We start from the raw sequence: 22,842 nt of genomic DNA, 5'->3' as shown, positions 1-22,842 counted from the left end.
AGTGGTTGAGAATCTGCCTGCCAATGCAGGGGACACGGGTTCTAGACCTGGTCTGGGAAGATCCCACATGCCGCGGAGCAACTAGGCCCGTGAGCCATAACTACTGAGCCTGCAGGTCTGGAGCTTGTGCTCCGCAACAAGAGAGGCCGCGATAGTGAGAGGCCCGCGCACCACGATGAAGAGTGGTCCCCGCTTGGCGCAACTAGAGAAAGCCCTTGCACAGAAACGAAGACCCAAGACAGCCAAAAATAAATGAATAAATAAATAAATAATAAAAACAAAGGAATTCCTTTAAAAAAAAAACAAAACTAAACTAAACTATACCCTTAAAATAGGTAATCAGCCTCAATGATCCCCTCGTTTTAACAGCCTGGGCTGCTGCTTGTATAGGGAGGGTCTGCATGAATTAGGAAAAGGTGACCCCTCAAGGTAGACACACAGAAGGGTGGCCCTGAAGCATAAGGCCTAAAATTAAGGTCTAATATTCTGTGCTGCCTTGACATCTGGTGAAACCGGGAGGGTCTCTGTGGTTTATCTGCAGGTCCCCTTCCCCACTCTGCTCCTGCGGGTAAGGTCCCCCAGCCAACAACAATTCTCATGGGGGTTGGGGGGACCAGCACAGTTCCTGTCATCCCTGAGAGGTGGGGGTCGGGTCCCTGCCAACCTGTGGAATGATTCAAGCAAGCCAATCACACGGTCCTGTGGAACCAGGGGTTCCCCCGCCACCTTCTTGATACCACGAAGCCCACTTCCCACAGCCTTTGGTGGTTCTCTTCTCCTGAGTGCAACCCATGTGACCCTGCGTGGTACACAGTGTCGACCTCCCTTGGCTGTGAGTTTACGTGATTAGTAAACTGCTGTCCATCTTATCTGTGCAGTGTTAGGTTGGGCCTTCCCTAAAGCCACATAACTACAGGGCAGGAGGCCCCCCTCACCAATGGGGGTAAACAGGAGGTGATTAAAACAGCCCCTTGCTTGGAATGAATCCAGCCCCTGTTAGCGTAAGTGGCTGAGTTGGTGCAGCCTGGGCTGGGTTTCAGCTCCATGTGCCTCCTGTACTGGTGCAAGGCACACCTGGTTGCTTGTTCCTGGCAGCTGTGGTAGCAGCTTCTATTTGTGGGAATCTGGTCTGTGCTAAGATCTGCTAACCTTGTCACCCACCCTGGGAGGTAGATTCCATGAGTCCCATTGTACTGATGAAGACTCTGTGAGTGGCAGAGGAAAGTCTGGAACTCAGGGCTGTCTGGACCCTGCCCTACGATCCACTCTGGAAGCTGGAAGGTGAGAAACCTGCAGCACCATGTTCTGAGAAGTGAGAAGAGGTGGGTGGCTGAGTGAAGGCGTGAAGACGAATCCTGGCAGGGAAGGGAGAGAACCACTGTGTTAACGAAGTGGACCTGGGGGCAGCCAGGCTGGGCGTGTCTGTCTGCCGGGGGGGTCCTGCGATGCTGAGGTGGGTGGAGAGTCTGGCGGGGCAGGGGGAGCAGAAGTGAGTGGCGATGTGGCCTTCAGCCTCAGCACACAGCTGTGCTGCCAGCTCAGCCACGCCAAACCCTCAAGGCTGCCCAAACTGCTTCCACCCTCTGGTCACAGAAGAGGCAATTCCCACAGAGGGATCTCTGGCCCAAGGGGCTCCTGCAGGCAGAATTTCTAGAACCAGGTGGTTTCTGTAATGACCACCTCTCGCTGGCTGCCCCTGGCTGCTGCTGACCTCCTAGAATAATGAAAAGGGAGAGCAGTTGTGTGCCGTGATGGCTACAGCTCTGGGGCTTGGAGGGCAGAAATGGGGGTCAAGTCTTATGGGAATGTAAGCTCTATGAGATTAGGGTTTTATTTACGGCTGTTACCCAAAACATGGGACAGGGCCTGAAATGTAGTAGATACACAACAAAAATGAATTAAGTGAAAGAGTAAATTAAGTCTTAGCTTTCCTGTCTCTTAGCTGGGTGTCTTTAGGCAACTTGCATAACCTCTTTGTGTCTCCATTTCCTTAACAGTGAAATTGGACAGAACAGCACCTTGTGGGCTTGTTGCATGGATCAAATCAGATGCTGTATTAAAACAATAAGGGCGGGCTTCCCTGGTGGCGCAGTCATTGACAGTCTGCCTGCCAATGCAGGGGACACGGGTTCGAGCCCTGGTCTGGGAAGATCCCACATGCCGCGGAGCAACTGGGCCCGTGAGCCATAATTACTGAGCCTGCACGTCTGGAGCCTGTGCTCCGCAACAAGAGAGGCCGCGACAGTGAGAGGCCCGCGCACCGCGATGAAGAGTGGCCCCCACTCGCCGCAACTAGAGAAAGCCCTCGCACAGAAACGAAGACCCAACACAGCCATAAATAAATAAATATTTAAAAAAAAAAAAAAAAAACAATAAGGGGTCACTAAGCCCCCGCTGTTATTATTACTATTATCATGATCTTGACTCTTGTTTAGCAAGGAGGGCTCCCTACGAACCCCCTCACCTGAGACACAGCAGCCACATTTACGGAGCACGTGCTGTGGGCCAGGCACTGTCCTTGGTGCTCTCATATAATTACTCACTTAAACCCAAATACAACTCTTTGAGCTACACTGTTTTTTTTTAACACCCGTTTTACCAATGAGGAAGTGGAAACTTAGAGGTGATTCTGGCTATAAAAGAAAGTTGAGGAACGTTCCTTCATTGCTATTCTCTCAAAGAACATACATGAGAATAGCATAGTTTTTTCCTGGAGGGCCCGAGGGAAGACACCTGATAATCTGTCTGGGCCTGGGCTCCTTTGCAGGAAGCCTTAAGGAGAACTGTTGAGGATCTCTTTTTCTTCTTGTGTCAGTTTGATGAGAGAGGGAAAACACTTGCCTGCGTAGGCAGGGATTCAGTCTTGGGCAGTCTGGCTGCAGAGCCGGGCTCTTGACCAGTACATTTTCCTGTCTAAGGTACAATCACCTTGTACCTGTGAGGCCTCAAATAAGTCACTTCATCTCTCTGAGCCTCTTGTAAACAGGGAGAGCAATAGTATCTTCCTAGCAGGGTTGTTGTAAAGATTAAATGGTTTCAGAAACATGCTGCCCTGAGCCTGGTGTCGGGAATGCTCTGGGCACTAAACAAGCTCAAGCTGCGGGCGTCATCACGATGACCAGCCCGGCCCTGTTCCTGACCTCTCTGCCCAGGACGTCTCCTGACCCTTGGGCTCTCCTGTCCCCGGGCTGTGATGGACCTGCCACCATATCTGCAGCCCCACTCAGCTGCATCACTCCCAGGGTGGCCATGGGTCACTCACTGTCTCTCCAGGTCCTGGATGGTGTCAGGGAGTAGAAGTCCCCAGGTCTCCAGGAGGAAGAAGACAATGAGGTTGGAAACGATGGGGATGACACCGTAGGAGGGGGGGGCCGGCAGGGGAAGGACCTCGCAGGTCATCCTGGTCAGGGGGCCCATCACAGACCCCCGCTGACCTGCTGAAAGCAAGAAGCCTTCTGCTGTCATCCTGTGGGTAGAGAGGAGGACCGGGACCCTTGTCACAACTGCCACTTCAGAGGGGCTACTTGGCTGGGCCAGGGGAGGGAAAGCTGGGCTGCTGGAGTTGTCCTCCTCAAGGGCTCTTCTAACCCCACCTCCTTCATTGAGCCCACCTAGATTTTCCCATCCGAAGGGGCTTCTGCCTCCTGGGAACATCCAGAGTCCTTCACGGGAACTCTCTAGGGCCCACCCTATTCTCCCTGGTCTCAGGTAATTTGGAGGCTTGTCTCAGGGCTCCTGCTAGGCCACGGAGCTCCCAGTTCAGACTTTCTATAAAGTATCAACAAAATCAATAAATGTGTGTCAAAAAACAAAAAGAAAGAGTGGACGAGTGAGTGAGCAAGCACCATGAGTGAGGCTGGGCCAGGCCTCTGGGGGCCGGGGTCCAGCCCTGCTCTTCAGCTAAGTCCTTGGCCACCCTAAGCCTCAGTCTACCCAACTGCTCAATGCAGGGGTGCTCTAACTCTAGACCACTGGGTTCCGAGGAGGTGACCTGGGGCTCCCTTGGGGCAGGGAGGGGACAGTGGGAAGCAAGCAGAGTCCCCACTACCCCGGGTAGCTCTTGGTCTCCTCACCAGGCCTCTTATGAGATTTCACCTGAGCAGAGAGCTGTGTGGCTCGAAGCGGTTTCCAGCCCAGAGGCCTCCCGAGGGCTCTCCGTGGGGGGGCTGCCTCCGAGCCTGGACTCTTGGGGAGGGGCTGTTTGCGGAGGCCCTGGCTGAGCAGGTGCCTTTGGGGGAAGGACTCCAGGGCGTCTGCTCGGTTCCATGTCGGCGCTGGGTCCCCCTCGCCCTCTGCTGTGTGTCCCTGGGTGCCCAGCCCCTCTCTCTACCCCAACCACGGGCCCTTGCAGGGGTGTCCCTTTCTCGCCCGCCCCAGGCCTGGCGGCCCCTCCTGGGCCCAGCCGGCAGCCCAGCCTACCGCAGCGAAGTTGGGAAGAGTTCTGGCTTGTAGACCATGATGCAGGTTAAACTGATGCACAGCCAAGATCACATGCAGGGTCTGCAGATCTAGGCAGAGGAAAGGGTGAGGGTGGGGTCTGCTCGGGAGGGTCCCCAGAAGCCTGGAGCAGAGTGACTGTGTTCTCCCACAAGGCTGCTTTGAGCTGAAAGCAGGTCCTGGGCATTGTGACCCGGTGCCAGCCTGCCCTGGGCCAGGTGGTGATGCAGTGCAAGATGACACCCTGGTGGGTGGGCTGGGGGTAGGGTGCAGGGCAAGAACCCAGCCGGGTCTGGGGTGGGTGAGCCTGGCGGCAGCTGCGGGTGGCACTCGAGGGGTGACAGTGCCAGGGCTCCTTGGCCCCTGAGGGTGCTTCTTCCCTCAAAGGAGAGGGTCATGCCAGGCCCAGGCCCACAGCAGGGGCCCTGGGGTGCCCAGCTACCCAGAAGCCTTCCCACCACTCCTTCCCACCACCCCTCAGCCTGCCTGTGGGGCCCTGCTTCCACACAGAGCCTCAGCTGGGAAGCCAGGGTGCAGGTCACAAGCCAGCGGCGGGCCTGGGCCTCACCTCCCATCCCGCACGTGGCTGGGAAGAGTCATAAACTCTCAAGTGCTCGCCTTTGGAGTTTTTCTCAGAGCGCTGCATCTCGCTCAGAGTTTGGGCTCCCGACTGCTCCTCTCTCCTCACCTGGCCCTTCCCAGCTGCTGGTCCTCCCTTGCCTCCCTCCTGGCTTTGCTGCCACCGCGGGACACCTGTCCCTGCCCCTCCCCCAGTCACCCACCTTGAGCAATAAAATGAGACACGGAGAGGGTTTCTGGGGCCTCACAGCCTCAGTCAGAAAGGAGAGTGAGACCAGGGCCCATCCCAGCTTCCCCAGTGCTCTGCCTCTTGCTTCTTTTTTTTTTTTAATACAGATTTTTTTTTTGTCATTAATGCACCCACATTTTATAGTATCTGCAGTATGAGGTTTTTAATTTTTTTAATATAAATTTATTTATTTATTTATTTTTTGGCTGTGTTGGGTCTTCGTTGCTGCACGCGGGCTTTCTGTAGTTGCGGCGTGCAGGTTTCTCATTGCGGTGGCTTCTCTTGTTGCGGAGCACGGGCTCTAGGCGTGCGGGCTTCAGTAGTTGTGACGCACGGCTTAGTTGCTCCGCGGCATGTGGGATCTTCCTGGATGAGGGCTCGAACCCGTGTCCCCTGCATTGGCGGGCGGATTCTTAACCACTGAGCCACCAGGGAAGCCCCCTTTTGCTTCTTTTTTTGTTGGCCATGTGGGAATCTTAGTTCCCCAACCAGGGATCAAACCTGGGTCCCCTGCAGTGGAAGTGCAGAGTCCTAACCACTGGACCGCCAGGGAAGTCCCCCCTCTCGCTTAGTTAACAAGAGGAAACACCACACACACTCGGCCTGGTGCCTCTCCTGCCTCACTTGGAGCCCCTCTCAGCCTCCCGGACCCTTCTTCCCACTGCAGACTTGGCCTCTGGCTTGAAGTCTGGTCCAGGCCTGGCTCTGTCACTTGCTGCTGAGGGATCTCGGGCACCTGGCTTCGTCTCTCTGAACCTCAGTTTCCCCAGGAAAATGGGTGGAGGGCTGGTTGGGCTGTGGCAGTAATGGCCTTGGGCAGAGCCGGGGCACAGTGGCCCCTGCCCATCCTCGGGGCCGGGGGAGGGGAAGATGCTGGAGGTGGTGCGGTGCAGTGGACAGGCCAGCAGGCGCCCAGGCCGGCAGCCCCTCAGCCTTCCCTCCCGCTGCCCTGGCTGCACCTTGTGGGACCAGCATGTTGGCCAGGATGGCGAGGCCAGCCACAGCCAGGGAGCCGGCCAGGGTCGTGTGGCGGCCAAAGAACCTGAGCAGGAGCATGGCGGTGATCTGGGCCCGGAAGCCCACGGCTCCAAAGCGGACCTGGAGGCGGAAGATGCTGCTCCCCAGGCTCTGCAGGCTGAGGACCAGCCCATCGTAGGAGAGGGTGAGGGACAAGCTGTGGGGCGAATCCAGAAGTCAGGTCCCTGCCCCATGGAGGAGAGGGCACCCCTGCACCATCACCTATGCCGGGGCTGCACCAGGAGAGCACCACCAGCCCAGACCCCCGGGCAGCCTGGTGAATGCAGGATGCATCTCCCTGGGGTCAGGTTGTCCCAGGAAAGGGTGGGGAGGGTGGTGGCCCCATCCATTCCACGTGTGGGCCTTGGGTGTTAGCCTTGGGTGTCGGCCATGGTGGGCTGGACGTTGCCTCTTAGGCTCCTTCTCCACCAACCAGCAGGAAAACATGACCCTCTCTGGGCAGATGGGGCAGTGGGTCAAGTTGACCTGCCCCTTCGCCAGGCTCTAGCACCCTCTGGCTTTGTTTCTTGTTCCCAATCGTGGCCGGGAACCATGATCGGGGTCCCACTCTACTAGCCATGGACCTGGGCAAGTCTCTGCCTGGCTCTCTCTGGACGCGTTTCTTTGTCTTGAAACATGGGATTAATAATAGAATGGGGTCTCAGTGGAGGATGCTGGCCTGCCCCCTTCAGTGCCCTGGGAGTTCTGTCCCCCAGCTGGGGAGAGCATCCCATGGCTGGTCTACACGGTCCAGAGAGACGACTCAGAAGGGCCACCCCAGCTCCCAGGTCCCCAGGCTGGGGCCTGGCTGTGACGGCATCACCACGACTTCTCCCCTGCCCCTGCTGCTTCCTCCCCTCCCTGGCCCCCCTCTGCTTCCATGAGAGGTGATCCCTAGAGCCTCCTCTGTGAACTGCCTGCCCGTGGACCTCCATCTCAGAGCCTGCTTCCCAGGGGACCCCCTGACACAGGCTCCTGAGTAGCTGAACTTACAGTAGCTGAATTTCTACACCTTGGAGATTGAATCTGGCTCCACAAGTGGCCATGGTGGGAAATTATTCTCCACCACTTTTCCAATCTGTCCCCATCCCTGCTTCACCTGGACGCTCCTCCCAGCCCTCCCCTTCAGCGGCACCTGACTGCCGTCCTCAGGAGACATCTGGCACCACCAGGCCAACAACTGTAGAGAAAAGCTGAGATTCCTGCAGAGACGCAGTGCTTCCTGAAGTTTGTGAAAGTGACTTGACAAGGGCCAGGCTGGAGCTGAAAGCGGCTGACCCGTAGGAATCTAGAGCCTTAGCCGGTAACAACTGGGTTAACAGAGACAAGAAAACCCAAGAGAGTGGCCGCTTCACAGCCTGTGATTTGAATAACAAAGAGTGCAGAGTGGCCCCTGGGAGAATTGAGGAAGCCTTGATGGTTTTTGAAAGAATGGCCCTGGACATTCAGCGGCCCTGGGCACTCTTAATTTATCAGGAAAAAGAAAAAAAACTTAAGCAAAAAAATAGAGAGAGAGAGAGAGAAGCATTTGATGCATTCTCTGTCTGAGATGTAGCACGTTTTGCCATTATAACCCATATGTGCTTAAATATAGCATAAAATAAATGTTTTCCTAATTTTGAGTTTTATTTCAAGATCAAGGCCCAATCAAACCTGACCCTCACTTTTCGATCCACTCTTCTGGAAGTCACTTAAACTGAATTTGTCTTAAGGAGCCTTTTCCTGGTCCCAGGTACCCCTGGGAGATGGGGCCTCCTGGGGCGGGACGGGGAGTCCACGCTCAATGTGGGGCTGGAGGGTCAGAGAGCAGGACGAGGAGGTAGCTCAGCCTGGGTTCAAATGCCTGCTCTGTCATCTTGGGCAAGTTTCTTGCCTCTCCCAGCCCCTCTTTCCCCATCTGCAAAGTGGGGTATAAATGAACTTATCTCATGGGATGGCTCAGAGGGGGATGTGTGTGGCCAGCATGTGGTCCCTGCCACCCTCTAGGAGTCCAGCTGTCAGGGTGAGTCCATTGCTGACCAGCAGTGACCCTTTCCAGCTATCGCTGGTCCCTTGGCTCTGAGGACCTGGCTCTGCCTCTGCCCTGGGCTTCAGCCTGACCCTGGCACCCTGCCCAGGACCACAGCCCAGCCCTGCCTTCTAGCTGACTTCCTGCACAAGCTGGCCTCCCGAACACATCTGTACGTACTCTGTCTCCCCCACCTGCTAGGCTCCTGCCTGCTGGGGGAGCTTCCTGTTCCAGCCAGAAATGTACCCCATGAGGCCTGCAGGGGCTGTTTTCCCGCTGGACACCCCGCCCTCCTTAGCCCCGGGAGGGATGCTCAGGATGGCATACCTCACTACCAACCGTCTGCAGCTTCTCCAGCGGAGCGCGAGCATACGGTACAGGTCCAGCCCTGACCGGCGGGACTTCGCAGAGGCTACGTCCCCCTCCATGCTGGACATCAGTACCTCCAGGGATGATGCGGGCAGTGAATGTTGGGGCCATGGCCCTGCCCCACCCCCGTGCCGGGAACGGTGTCCGGATGGGCAGAGTGATAGGGAGAGCCTGGCCTTGGCCTCTGGAGACTGGAGAGCCCTGGGGGTGCGGGTGGCCTGAGGGCAGAAAGGGTTCTCTCTGGCCGCTAGCTGAGCTATCTTCTGCAGACCCGGTCGCCCTACTCAGAGCCAAGGAGCAGGTCTTGTGTCCCAGCTCTAGTCTCTGAGCTGCAGGCTGCAGGAAGGTTTTGGCAGTTACCCCGCAAAGCCCTACCATCCCTCGTCACTCCTCTTGGCTGGCATCAGCGCACGCCCGCTCCAGCCATTGGATCCTCCCAAGTACCCATCCAGTCTTTGTCTGCACCCCGGGCCCGGCCTGCCCTGTGCTCAGCTCAGTCCTGGTCAGCTCTAGCTCACGTCCTCTTGGAAGCTTTCCCTGATCCTTCTCCCCCAGGGAGCTCTGTGTCCTCTAGTCTCCGTCCGCACATCCTCCCACACCTACTTTCTTGAAATAGCTACCTTCAGATAAGCACATCCTGTTTCCCCAAATATGCTGAGAAGCCCCGTGGGGTAAATGAGCAGTATATGTGGATTAAGGTGATGAGTAATAGAGATGGTGATGTGGGTGTGCTGTTGTTGACAATGGTTGTATTGTTGTTACTGGTGGTGTTGATGGTGGCTGTGGTGGAGTTGGGGATGGTGGTGATGAGGACGGCAATGATGGTGGTGAAGGTGATGGTGATGGTAATAGTGGTGGTGTTGGCGATGCTTTGTAGAGATGTTGATGGTGATGTTAATGATGGTATTGGTAGTGCTGGTGATAATAAAGGTGAAGTCAATTGTGATGGTACTGCTGGTGGAGGTGATGATGGTGGTGGTGATGGTGGTAATAGTGATGGGGGGGTCTATGGAGAGTTGTAATGCTGTTGATGATGGTGTTGATATTAGTGGTATTATTATTCTTATTGGTGGTGGTAATGATGGTAGTGGTGTTTGTGTAGAAATGATGACAGTGGTGGTGATTGTGGGTGTAGTGGACACGGTAATGGTGGTGATAATGGTGATGGTGATGGTGATGGAGGTGATGATGGTGTTGTTACTGGTGGTGATGATGATGGTGGTGCTTATGGTGATGATGATTATGGTTGTGGTGATAATGGTGGTGATGATGGTGGTGGTGATGGAGGTGATGATGGTGGTGGTGATGGTGGTGGTGGTGATGGTGGGGTTGATGGTGATGATTATGATGATAATGGTGATGATGATTATGGTTGTGGTGATGATGGTGGTGATGATTATGGTTGTGGTGATAATGGTGGTGATGATGGTGGTGGTGATGGTGGTGGTGGTGATGGAGGTGATGATGGTGGTGGTGATGGTGGTGGTGGTGATGGTGGGGTTGATGGTGATGATTATGATGATAATGGTGATGATGATTATGGTTGTGGTGATGATGGTGGTGATGATTATGGTGGTGGTGATTATGGTGGTGATGATGGTGGTGGTGATGGTGGTGGTGGTGATGGAGGTGATGGTGGTGGTGGTGATGGTGGTGGTGGTGATGGTGGGGTTGATGGTGATGATTATGATGATAATGGTGATGATGATTATGGTTGTGGTGATGATGGTGGTGATGATTATGGTTGTGGTGATAATGGTGGTGATGATGGTGGTGGTGATGGTGGTGGTGGTGATGGAGGTGATGGTGGTGGTGGTGATGGTGGTGGTGGTGATGGTGGGGTTGATGGTGATGATTATGGTGATAATGGTGATGATGATTATGGTTGTGGTGATAATGGTGGTGATGATGGTGGTGATGATTATGGTGGTGGTGATGGAGGTGATGATGGTGGTGGTGATGGTGGTGGTGGTGATGGTGGGGTTGATGGTGATGATTATGGTGATAATGGTGATGATGATTATGGTGATGGTGATGACAGAGATGGCAAAACTGACAACAGCGATGGTGATGTTGATGGTGGTGTCTTGATGGTATGGGTGTGTTGATGGAGGTGGTGCTGGAGCAGATTGGGGTGATGTTGGTGATAATAATGATAAAACATCAGTGGATGTCCTTCCCTGGGTCATGTCCCACACTCTGTATCACAAATAGCAGCATCTCACCTCTATAGTCAGTGTCTTTTTGGCTTCCTTGTGGCCATTTATCTTGGCCACCTTTTTGAGTTCCTGAAACGCTTGATCTGTTTTGCCCACCGTAATCAGCCATCGGGCGGATTCTGGCAGCCACCGGTTAAAGAAGCAGGTGCTTGGCTGGGTCTTTGTTTTCTTCATGTAGATTGGGCACTCCCCCCAGGTCATGTGGGGAGGGGGTGGTGGGCAGCAGACCTGCCGGCTACAACAGGAGTGGGGAGAAGGCAGCCGCTTCTCCCTCTGCACCACTAATGCCAGGCTGGGAAGTCCCTGATGGTCTCAGAATAAAGATGAGTCCCAACGCCTGGCCGCCCTCTTCACCAGCCCCCACTCCCTGGCACCCCATCTGGCTTCCCTGCTGCCAGGAGCCTGCCCGCCCAAGCCTCACATTCAGCCAGCGCACAGGCTGCCTGGACATGGGGTGATTCTGGGGTCATTTCTATGGCAGAAAACTTGCATCATGCTGCATTTAAAAAAAAAACACACATTTAAAACATCCCCAACCAGAACCAAGTGGTTTTATGAAAGTAGTAGGCTTCTTCCCAGCCTCAGGGGCAGATGGGCAGGGGGAAGCATCTCCCTTTTGAAAGGGTCAGGGTTTTCCCAGCCCACAGGAGCTCAGCCCTGTTTGCAGGGAAGCTAAGAAAAACTTCTGGAAGCAGTTTGACGAGGTGGTTACAAGAGTCAGCCTGCCTGGATTCAAATCTTGCCTCTGGCACGCAGTGACTGTGTGGCCTTGGGCAAGTCACTGGCCCTCTCTGGGCCTCAGCCCCTCATCTGGAAGTGGCAGTAATAACATCATCTTGCTCATTAGAAGAAGTGTTGATATACATCTGGTGTTACCAACAGCACCTGGATGCACCCAATCAGTGTGACTAGGGCGGCTTAATCAGTGTAACTATGGGATGGTCTTCCTCCTTTCTTCCTGGTCCTGTTGACACAATAAACCTCCATGTAGTCGGTGACTTTTGATCTATTTTATTTGCCGATGGGTCCCCAGTGCCTAAAGCCAAGTCTGGCACAGAGCAGGAGTGCAATAAATATTTGAGAATGAATGAACGAGTCCTTAGACTTCTCTACATCCCACAGCAGACCTGCTCAACTCTGGCCCACGGGCACAAGAGAACTTATGAGGACAGGAATTTGTGTTTATTTCCTTGTATCTCTTCTTCTAGTCTCCACCCAAGCAGGTATTTCCAGACCTTAGGGATTTTTGCAGCACCGAAAATAATAGTGATACTATCTTTCCATATCCAATGCCTGACTTGGAGGTCCGCAGGCTGGGCAAGTGATGTGAGGGAGTGAAGCTGGTGGGTGTGGGGGGGGGGCTGGTGCCAATGTGAGGGAAGAACGGAGCCCTCAGCCTGAGGCCCAGAGGTCAGTGGGCTGGAGGGAACCACGGACCCCTGGCTGAAATGCCCACCCCGGAACTCTGAGCACCCAAGATGTCTCTCCCCAGTGGGGTCTGCTCACATCATTCTCTTCCATGGTCTCGGCACCTTGGGAGCCGTGGCCAGCCAGGGTGGTAGGGCCCCTCTCACCCCGGGTCCCCCTCCCGTTCAGTGATGTTCTCCCCAAGGGAAAAGGCCCCAACTGCACTGACCAGGATATCAGGAAGATGACCAAGAAGGGCACCAACAAGGCCAGCTGGACAGCTCGCCGGTCCCACAGGGCAAAGGCCAGGCCCATGGCCGTCTGGCCGATGCTGTAGATGCATCTCAGGATCGTCATGGTGACGGCCCTCGTGCGGGTCATGGTCCACTCCACCACTGAAAGGCGCGGCAGATGAGCAGGTGAGGGCCACATGCAGTGGCCTTGAGCCCCCTCCTCCCCACCCCGACAGGGCTGGGGCAGGTGATCAAGGGATCCACTGAGCGCTGTTGAGGTCAGGATGATGCCAGACAATCCCAAAGCGCTCAAAAATCGTAGACAAGGAAATTGGGGGCAACGATGGGGCTGGTGCTGGCCACGCCACCTGCAGGCAGCGCCAGCTCAGAACTGGCTTCCGCCCAAACCTATTTCGGGAGACAAGCACAGTGGGGGCCTGGAGAGGGGCCCTGGGGACTTGGGCATAGAGGCAGGGACTTGCCGCCGGAGGGCCGAAGGAGGCTGGGGCACCTGCTGGGGCACCGGCCAGTGCAGGCAGCATCTCCTTCTCGGATCTCCTAGGACCACGTACAGAGTGCATTTGTTATAAAAACGGCAGACGCCTTGCTCTCTGGGCCACAGTTTCTCCATCTGTAAAATGCAGGGATTCACGATGACACACTGAACAAGGGAGGAGTCTGGCAGGAGGCTGAGTGCACATGGCCTTGGGTGACCCAGGCAGCTCCTCCATGCCTGTGACCGGAGGGCCCTCAGCCCCAGTGAGGTCAGCTTAGCCCGAGCCACCGCCTGCATTTAGCTGAAGTATGTGTCAATCAGACTGGAGAGATGTGGGCGAACCTTGGCCTTGCCTGTCCCAGCAGCGCCCAGAAGCAGGGACACGCGCCCCAGATCCTGGGTGAGGTCTGGAGGCTGACACCTGGCGCTGACCCCAGGCTCGCCAGGCGACTCTCAGACTGATTGCGATTTGGCTCCCGGTGTGGGTGGCCCCTGGGGAAGGATAAGTGGCGGCACGGCGGCCAGTCCTCTGAAAGTGCAAACTGGACCACCTCCTGCCTTGCTGCTCAGGCTCTCCGCTACGCTCGGGATAACATGAGGCCCACGAAGAGTGACCACTGTGCTGGCCCGGCCCAAGCTCTGCATGTGATTAACTCAATCATCGCAGCCCCATGGGTAGGTGGCAGGGTCCCCACTCACAGGAGGAAGCCCAGAGAAGCAACAAACCCGCCTTCTAAGAAGCTGGGACACATGAGGCCCCAGAGCCTGCACTGCCCAGAGTCCGGAAGCCTTTCATGCATTCAGCGTATTATGATTGTGTGCTATATGCTGGGCACTGAGGATACGGCCCCAAGGTCCCTGCCTTCTTGGAGCTACATTCTCGTGGGGACACACACAGTAAACGAGCTAACGAAAGCTGGGCACCGGCAGAGAGAAACAGGAGCTGTGATGGGGAGCGGGGGCAGGACCATGGGACCTTTGTGCCTGAAGCCGGAAAGGCCTCTCTGAGGAGCGGCCTGGAGCTGAGGCCTGCGTGCTGGGCACGAAGCAGCCGTGGGCAGAAACCTCTAGGCGAGGCTCGGCCACCGGCTTCAGTGGGTTCTGTGGGCTGGACGGGAGCGGCGGTGCCCCAGGAGGGGCCGGCGTGGCTCATGGGGAGAAGCCAAGTGCTGAGCAGGGGTGGTGGGGTGGGTGGGGACTGTCCTTGGCGTGGGAGCCCAGAGGACCTCAGGCTGGGCAGCGACCAGATCCACATATAAGCCTTTGCAAAGTCACTCTGAGCTCTGCAGCAGAACGGAAGGCCCCGTAGAAGCAGGAGACCCCAGAGGAGGCCGTAGCAGGGCCAGAGAGGGCGGTGGCTTGGGCGGGGGACAGCGGGCGTGGGGGAGAGGGCGCTGGGCTGGGGCTGTGCCCTGGAGCATGAGTGTGGGTGGTGAGGGAGGGAGCACAGGGCTGGCTCCCAGCGGGGCTGTTTTCCAGGATGGAGTCTGGTGGGGAGGGGGCTGGGCTGCGGGTGGAGAGTCAGCGGCTCAGCATTGACCGTGGTAAGTGTGAGGTGCCTCCAAGTCTGCAGTTGGGTTTACAAGCTGAGGGGGTGCAATGTGGGTGTTTTCAGCACTGGACAGAGGCGCCCCACGCAGGAGGGGACCGCAGAGGGAGAGAAGGTCCCGGACAGCGTTCTGGGTGCTCCACCTCAAGGAGGGGTGTGGTGGGGGGCAGTGGAGGGGCGATGATGGGGGAGGAGGGAGAGGAGTATTTCTATTTCATTACATTTCATGTACTTGGAGTTAAAAGAAAGAGGGGTCTGTCTATGCCCAGAAGACCATCAGCTCCCTGAGGGCAGGGGCTGTGCAGTGCTTGGCACACAGTAGGTGCTCAATAAAGTTTGGTGCAATAGTTGAAGATGAGAGCCAGTGTTCAGGGCAATTTCTCAACCTGGCATCGAGGTTCAGACATTGGGTTCTTGGCTCCCTGGGAACCTGGGACGCAGACCCCAGACCAGGGGAGGGCCTCTCTTAGGAAACACGAACGCTCACTGGACATTTCCTTACCTCTGTCCCCACGATGCTCATCCTGTTTTGAAGGAGCTGGGAGGGGGAGAGATGCTCACTGGTGGGAGAGGAGGCCCCAGGTGATCCACCCGCCATGGCCCCCGCCAGGTAGATGGACTGGCCTAGGGGCTTCAGGCCCTGGTGGTCACACACCAGGTCCCGCTGGAAGAGAAGGAGGGTGCATCAGCCTGGCTCAGGGGGTGTGGAATAGCAGGGCCAGGGTGGCAGAGGAAGGTCCAGGACCCCCAGAGGGGATCCGGCCACCCTGCATGGGGTCCCCAGATTCCTAAGGCCAGGTGACCCAGGTGGAAGGGGGGTGCGGGCAGCGGGCCTCAGCCCCCCACTGGCAGCCAACAGAGTGGCGCATGTGACACGGCTCTGGGTCTGATGGCGTGACGGCCGCTCCGAGTGGACAGTGGTGGGTGGTGGTTAAACCACAGGCTCGAATTCTGAGTCAGCTGATGACCGACCGGCTGGTGCCCCTGGGGGCGTTCCTGCACCTGGCAGAGCCCGTCTCCTCCAGAAATGGGGCTGTACGGTTGCTTCTCTTACAGGGCATGAAGATGAGCACTGAGGGCTAAGCACGTGTCACCGTGATTTTCCCTGCTGCCTGACGTGGACCAGACAGACATCACCTGAGCATTGCCCCCATCACCTCTCCCCCCAGGTCAGCCCTTCCCTTCACCGAGGCCTGGCCGCTCCGCCCACGGCTCCCTCTCCATCTCCGCCTCTCTTCCTTTCACCGAGGCCGGGACGCTCCGCCCACGGTTCCCTCTCCATCTCCGCCTCTCTTGCCTTCACCGAGGCCTGGACGCTCCGCCCACGGCTCCCTCTCCATCTCCGCCTCTCTTCCCTTCACGGAGGCCTGGCCGCTCCGCCCACGGCTCCCTCTCCATCTCCGCCTCTCTTCCCTTCACCGAGGCCTGGACGCTCCGCCCACGGTTCCCTCTCCATCTCCGCCTCTCTTGCCTGAATCGCTGCAGGAGGAGCCCCCACCCCACAGGGCATTCTCCACCCTGCAAAGTCACCTCTTGAAAATGCAAATCACATCACAGCATCTCCTAGTCGCAAAGCCTCCAATGACTTTCCTTTGCACTTAAAATCCAGGCCCCTTCCCCACACTCCCCGGCCACCGCCGGACCCCTCACCCTCTGTGCCAGGTCCTGCTCTTTCAACACCCAGACAAGCTCCTACTTGGACCTCTGTCCCAACTGAGCTTTCTCCCGAACTTCATGTGACTGATTCCTTCTCTGTCTTTTAAAAAAATTATTTATTTATTTATTGGCTGTGTTGGGTCTTCTTTGCTGTGCACGGAATTTCTCTAGTTGCAGCGAGCGGGAGCTACTCTTCATTGCGGTGCGTGAGCTTCTCATTGCGGTGGCTTCTCTTCTTGCAGAGCACCGGCTCTAGGCACTCGGGCTTCAGGAGTTCTGGTGCGTGGGCTCAGTAGTTGTGGCTCACAGGCTTACTTGCTCCGAGGCATGTGGGATCTTCCTGGACCAGGGCTCGAACCCGGGTCCCTTGCATTGGCAGGTGGATTCTTAACCCCTGTGCCACTAAGTAAGTCCCTGATTCCTTCACTTATAATCCAAGTCTCATCTTAAATGTCACCTCTTCAGAGAGCCCTTCCCTGCCTGCCTCTCCCTTCCCTACTAGCAGGAGCTGCTTTCTCCTTTGTGCTCACTTATGACGCAGGGGCCTTGAGACTCAAGGCAGGACAGAAAGTGATGGAGAAGTTCTGGTGCCTGGCTGCCTGGGTTGAATCAGATTTGAGTGTGCTTTAGCTGTGTGTCCTGGGGCAAATTACTTAACCTCTCTGGGCTTCGGTTTTGTCATTTATTAAACGGGGTCAATAATAAAACCCACCTCAAGAGATTGTTGTGAAATTGTGATGACAGGGAAAGCATCAGAACAGTGGCTGCCACTTAAAGGGCACAAGGTATGGACTTGGTCTGCTGTTATTACTGGTTTAAATGTTGACTGATTCTGAATTCTCCAGCAGAATGTAAGCTCCTAGAAATCTCCCTGTCCATCCTGTAACCTTAGCCTTAGATCAGAATCCAGGCCATCCCAAGTGATCAGTAATTACGTGTTGAGGGAGTGGCATATCATTTAACAGCGGTGATGGAGTCTATCTCATCCTCCCAGTCATTGGGAGGCTGGGAAGGAAGGAAGTGGTGGGGTTGGTTGGGGCGGGTCGGGGGGAGGCCCTCACCTCGGTCATGATGGTGGAGGTAAACGTGCTGCGGTCGTAGACCCAGCCGTCCACGCACGGCTTCGTGGTAGCCTCGCTCCAGTTGGTGGCCGTGGTGTTGGGGTCCAGGAGCTGCCACTGTGGTTGGCAGAAGCGCAGACAATGGTGGGGCTCCTGGTTGGGGCTCAGTGGGATGGAGACGGCCAGGAGGGCCTCGGGGGTGAGGTTTGCGGGGGCCTCAGAGGCATTGTCCAGCATGTGGGCACAGCAGCGGTGGCCTGGGACAGCGGCTGAAAAGTTCTCCACAACTAATTGGATGGGCGCCCAGACAGAGAGGAGGAAGAAGGTGAGGACCTGCAGGGCCTGGAAGAAGCCCACACCCTCAGCCTGCTCCAAGAGCTCAATGAACACCATGGACAGAGATGCCGGCACCTAGAGCAGGTCTCCTGGGGGTCAGGGAGCTGGTGAGTATCCAGCCTGCTGCCCAGAACCGCTAGCAGGCGCAGGCTCTCCAGACCTTCTGCTTCCGCTCACCACTCGGCCCCGTGGGGGTGGGGCAGCTGTCCAGCAGCCAGTCAAGTGTGTCCCAAGATGCCCAAGATGCTTTGAAGACACCCCTCCTCACCCAATTTCTAGGAATGACCGCTCGGATGCTCCACTGCTCTGGAGAGGAGATAAGACTCACTGGGGCATCTGGGGCACCCTGTTCTCCAACACCAAGAGTAAAAGGTCAAGAAGCTTAAAAAAAAAAAAAAGACTCGATGCCGTGATGTTACTGAATTACAGCTGTGGAAGAAACATCAACCGGGCCGTGGCCTCATTGCCACGGTTAAAGTTAAATCCCAGCAAGGAATCCTGGGGGAGAAAGGCAGGCTCAGCTACTCAGAAAGGCCTCAGCAGCTCCCCGCGGGCCACCTGATAGCATCCTTCAGTCTGAACTTTCAGAACCCTCTACATGCCCTCCTTCAAACCAGGAAACTGTTGGCCGAACTTTCACCCATCCTGGACCATATCAGTTCATTTTGCTAAAGCACAGAAGTGAGGATCAGGCAGGGCCCTCCCGAGCGGGGCTCCACCACCCTGAGGCTGCAGGGAGGCTGGGGGAGGTGGGGGTGGGCGTGCAGAGCTGGCAGGAGGGCCCAGGCCTGGGCTCTGTCCCTCCTTACCGTATGCCTCCTACCAGGCAGCATGGGGACACCAGCTCACAGACGCACTATTTCAGGAAATTTCCATTTCAAGGTTCCAAGTTGCCTTTATTAGATTGTAAGCTCCCCCAGGTTGGAAACCAAGGCTACGATTTCCTGGCATCCCTTAGAAGGCCCTCGGGGGCCCTGGAGCTGAGCAGACTGGGGAAGTGAGTAAAGTCACACCTCCCTGACCCAGTGTCTGATGCCAGTCCAGCTTGGTAGCTGGCGGGCAGCCCCTGCCCCAGCGCCCCACCCTGCGCTATGCCTCTTAGTAACAGCTGCTCCTGGCACCAAGGGCTTGCTGTGTGCTCAGCTCCGTGCTGACCACGCTGCCTGCACTCTCTCATTCCCTCCTCATAGCAGCCCAGGAGAGAAGCAGTACTGATTCCCCCAGACAAGGAAACTGAGGCTCAGAGAGGGCAGGCAGCTTGCCCAAAGTCACACAGCATAATCAGGATTCGAACCAGACACCACAGCCTGTGCTGTCTCCGAGGCCCCTGGCTAGCTGCTGTTTGGTCTCTAGCTTGTCATGTACCAAATCCCGGCTAAAGGCTGGAATTCAGAATTTGGGTCAGAATTAGGGCCTCCCAGGTGCAAGAAGAATTGGCTGAGTCAGTTCCGGAGAGAAGTCTGAAGAGCGCTGGAAGTGTGGGTGAGGTGTGGGTGGGTGTCTGGACCCTAAACTTCCCAGAAGCTCCCCAGAGCGCTTGGGGAACTCAGCCAAGATGGCGCCCAGCCAGGAAGCCGGGAGTCAGGGTTCTGGGCCTGGATTTCAAAGCCCGGGCCGCTGCCTCTCGGGCAGGAACTCGTTGTGAATTTTAAAATAGCAAATAGAGAGAGGTGGGGAGAGAACCAGCCCAAACTAAAGCCCAGGAGGCCAGGAGAGAGGGGCTGATTGGGAGCAGCCCCCTCCAAAACTATCCCAGGCCAAATTTTACATGGAAAGAATCGTGCTTCATGCCTAGGTTTGTGCAAACACCATCATCACAGGGGCAGGCCTGGACCCGGGGACCATAACCTTGAGCAGTGACCTCCGCTCTCTGGCCCCTGGTTTCTGACCTGGGAAAGGAAGTGTTGCCATGTTGGTGTTTCAAACCTTAGCCAGGATCAGAAACCATAGGAGTGCTGGTGAAAATGCAGTTCCCCTGTGGGCCCAGGAATTTGCATTTAAAAATAAGCCCTGAGGTGATTCTGCTGCACTAGGACCCAGGCCTCCCTTGGATAGTGGCTGAGCTAGAGGTGGCTACTGAAATCCCAGCGTCTTCGAGAGAATTCTTTTCTCCTTCTACCTCCTCCTTCCATATGCTTTAAAAAATGTTCTCGTCTTCCCTGCCATTTGCCTGTCATGGACGCCCCTAGGCTTTGCTTACAGGAGAAGGTCAAACCTCCTGGATTTGCCAGAAGGCTCCCGGAATCTCCAACTGACTTTCCGCTTCCAGACCAAGGAATTTTTAATTTGTATTTTCTCTTTTTCTGGGGCTGCGAGGGGCAGGGCTGGGTGCGGCTGCTCCGCCACCTGGTGGTCACACCAGGGACTGCAGCATTCCCAGCATCGCGCTCATCCTCACCCATGTGCCCATCCCCCAAGAATACCCAAGCAGAGGTGGGAAGAGTGGGCCTTGGGGTGGGATGCAGGCAGCCTCAGATTGTAGCCACCAAGCCCTCCAGACTGTCTCATTAAATTAATTCATGTAAAGTGAACCCCTGGTTCTCGTAGAATTGCCCTTGGGGTTGACTTTTCTATCCAAGGGCTCTACCAATTAAAGCCAAGGCCAAGGGACTTCCCTGGTGGCACAGTGGTTAAGAATCCGCCTGCCAATGCAGGGGACACGGGTTCGAGCCCTGGTCCAGGAAGATCCTACATGCCGTGGAGCAACTAAACCCGTGTGCCACAACTACTGAGCCTGCGCTCTAGAGCCTGCGAGCCACAACTACTGAAGCCCACACGCCTAGAACCCGTGCTCCGCAACAAGAGAAGCCATCGCAACTAGAGAAAGTCCGCACGCAGCAACGAAGACCCAACGCAACACGCCCCCCCCCAAAAAAAAAGCCAAGGCCAAGCTTGGCTGCCAAATGGCCTTAGGCAGTTCACTTCCCTTCTCTGAACTCCAAGGTCCCTTCTCCGAATCTCTAAGGTGGAGGCCTTCTGCTTACTTATAGTGAGATTAAATGAGATAATGAATGGCCTGAGAGTGGGTATTAACCACCACCATCATCACCGGCATTGCACTTGACCCCTTATTCTTCCTTTTTTTCTTTTCCAGTGGAAGTCACAGCATTTCAGATTCGGCTGGGCTCAGTGGATTTTGGCCCCTGCCTGAACTCCTAGAAGATCCTAGGGTCGGGAAAAGGTGAGGGTCTTTCCTGGGCTCACACAGCAGGGCAGGGGTGGAGACTTGTATAAGTCACAGACTCATGGGGGTAATGGAAGGAAAGCCCCTTCTCTGCTGTCTTAACTCCAACACTTCCCGCCCCAGAGGAATCCACTCAAATGCTTTCTTCTATGTATTCAGGAACACATCAACATTAATAATTAGTTGTCTTTAATTGAGAAGTTGTATGTGTACACGGCAAACAACCCAATGGTCCAGAACTTTGTGAAATGACAAATAAAAGTCCTCTTCCCTCATCACCCTCACCTGCCCAGAGGCAGGTGCCACCAACAATGTTTATTCTTCTAGAAAAATCTTAGAGCATCTTCAAATATATGCATCAAGTTTTAAAAGTGTTGAATAGGTAGTCAATTTGCAAGGTTTGGAACAGACAATGTAAACAGGGTATACAATGAAGCGGGTCCCACACCTGCCCCCTTCCACAGTCCCCACTTGCCACCTCCACCCTCAGGTAACCTTTTTAAATTTCTTGTGCATCCTTTCACATTTGCTTCCTAAAACATAAGCAAGGGCAAATGTGCATTCTTATTTTGCTCCCTTTTATGCAAAAGGTAACTTTGCACTTTGTGTTTATTTCCCCACAATGGTATACCTTGTGTGTCCGAGAACATCCTGATTCATTTTCACAGTTGCATAGTATTCCATTGTATGGATTTCCATAATTTACCTAACTGGTTTCCTGTCGATGGATAGTTGGATTGCAACTAATATTTTGATATTACAAAAAATGTTGAAATGAATAATTTTGCACATATACCCTTTTGAATGTGTGCTACTGTATCTGTAGAATAAAATTCCAGAAGTGGGATTATGGAGTTGAGGTGTCAGTGAGCTGGTGGCCTTGAGAGGCAGCCCCAGTGGCCTCCCCAGGGACACCCTCATGTACACTGTCCCCAGCTTCCTAACACACTGCACTCTGACCACACTTGTGGGGTTTTGCCAATATCATGGGTGACAAGTAGTATTTTAAGGCAGCTTTATTTCATCTTTCTTTTCTTATGAGTGAGGTTGAGCATCTTTTAACATATTTAAGATATATTTGCATTTCTTTTTCCATGAACTGTTTCTTCTTGTTCTTGGTCTATTTTTTGATTACGGTCTGTGGCTTCCTTAGCAATTTCTACAAGTCCCTTTTATGTTAGGGAGGTTGGTTCTTTGCCTGTGATAGAAATTGAGAATATTTTTAAATTTCTTTGGACTTTGTCACCATGCTATTGTTATTGATCTTTTTGCATGTAGAATTTATTTTTTTCTTTTGGTCATCAAATTTTCAATCTTTTTTTTTTGACCTTGGGATTTTTGTGTCATAATCTGAGAGGTCTCCTCCACACTATGGTGATGAAGGAATTTTTTTTATGGTTTGCCTCTTTAAATCAAGAAGGATTGTTGGGTTTGTCACATGTCTTTTCAACACCTATGGGGTTGACAGGATGACTTTTCTTGTTAAATCGATGAATATGATGAATTATGTTAATAAATTTCCTGAATCATATGAACGAGTTTTCCAAAGAATGCTGAACCATCCTTTCATTCCAGCAGTGAACCTACTTAGACAAGGGCTATTATTCCTTCAATGTGCAGCTAGATTCTGCTCGTTAAGGTTTTATTTAGAGCTTTCCACGACTCTTTGCATGTGAGATTGGGCTGTGGTTTCCTCCCTTCCTTCCTCCCTTCCCACAGTCTTTGTAGGTTTCAGTATCAATGTGATACTTCATTAAAAATAATTTGGCCGTGTCTTCTCACGCCCTGCCTCAGTTTACATAATGGAGGGCTTTTCCTCCATCCTCGATATGTAGGAAGGCTGAGAAACGGGAGCCTCTGGGACCGGGGAGGAGAGACGGTGGAAGAGGGTCTGAGATGCACCTGCAGGTTCCAGGAGGTGGGATGTGACCAGACAGTCTCATATCTGAGCTTTATTTCCTCAGACGGGTCCAGGCTGCCAAGTGCTCATGTTCAGAGGTTGTCTCCTCTCCAGTGGACCCTGGTCACCACAGCTCCCTCCCTCACCCCCCGTTTATGCTTT

At 54.7% G+C, this 22,842-nt stretch overlaps 1 protein-coding gene across 1 annotated transcript; it reads right to left on the bottom strand.

Annotated features, from left to right (window-relative positions):
• Window positions 1-1,650: 1,650 nt before the first annotated feature.
• Window positions 1,651-17,653, bottom strand: SLC22A11 (solute carrier family 22 member 11). The gene is given in 14 exon segments (XM_061203791.1): window positions 1,651-1,714; window positions 3,263-3,466; window positions 4,420-4,476; window positions 4,478-4,508; window positions 6,205-6,419; window positions 8,598-8,713; window positions 10,865-11,011; window positions 12,491-12,660; window positions 12,763-12,816; window positions 12,819-12,863; window positions 12,866-12,906; window positions 15,105-15,132; window positions 15,135-15,207; window positions 17,261-17,653. Coding segments are annotated over 14 exon segments (1,638 nt in total).
• Between the last annotated feature and the right edge of the window lie 5,189 nt (window positions 17,654-22,842).

Source organism: Eubalaena glacialis, chromosome 10 (genome assembly GCF_028564815.1).
Source record: "Eubalaena glacialis isolate mEubGla1 chromosome 10, mEubGla1.1.hap2.+ XY, whole genome shotgun sequence".
Classification (NCBI taxonomy): domain Eukaryota; kingdom Metazoa; phylum Chordata; class Mammalia; order Artiodactyla; family Balaenidae; genus Eubalaena; species Eubalaena glacialis.
Note: the sequence above shows the minus strand (reverse complement) of the source record. Positions and strands in the feature narration are given on the sequence as shown.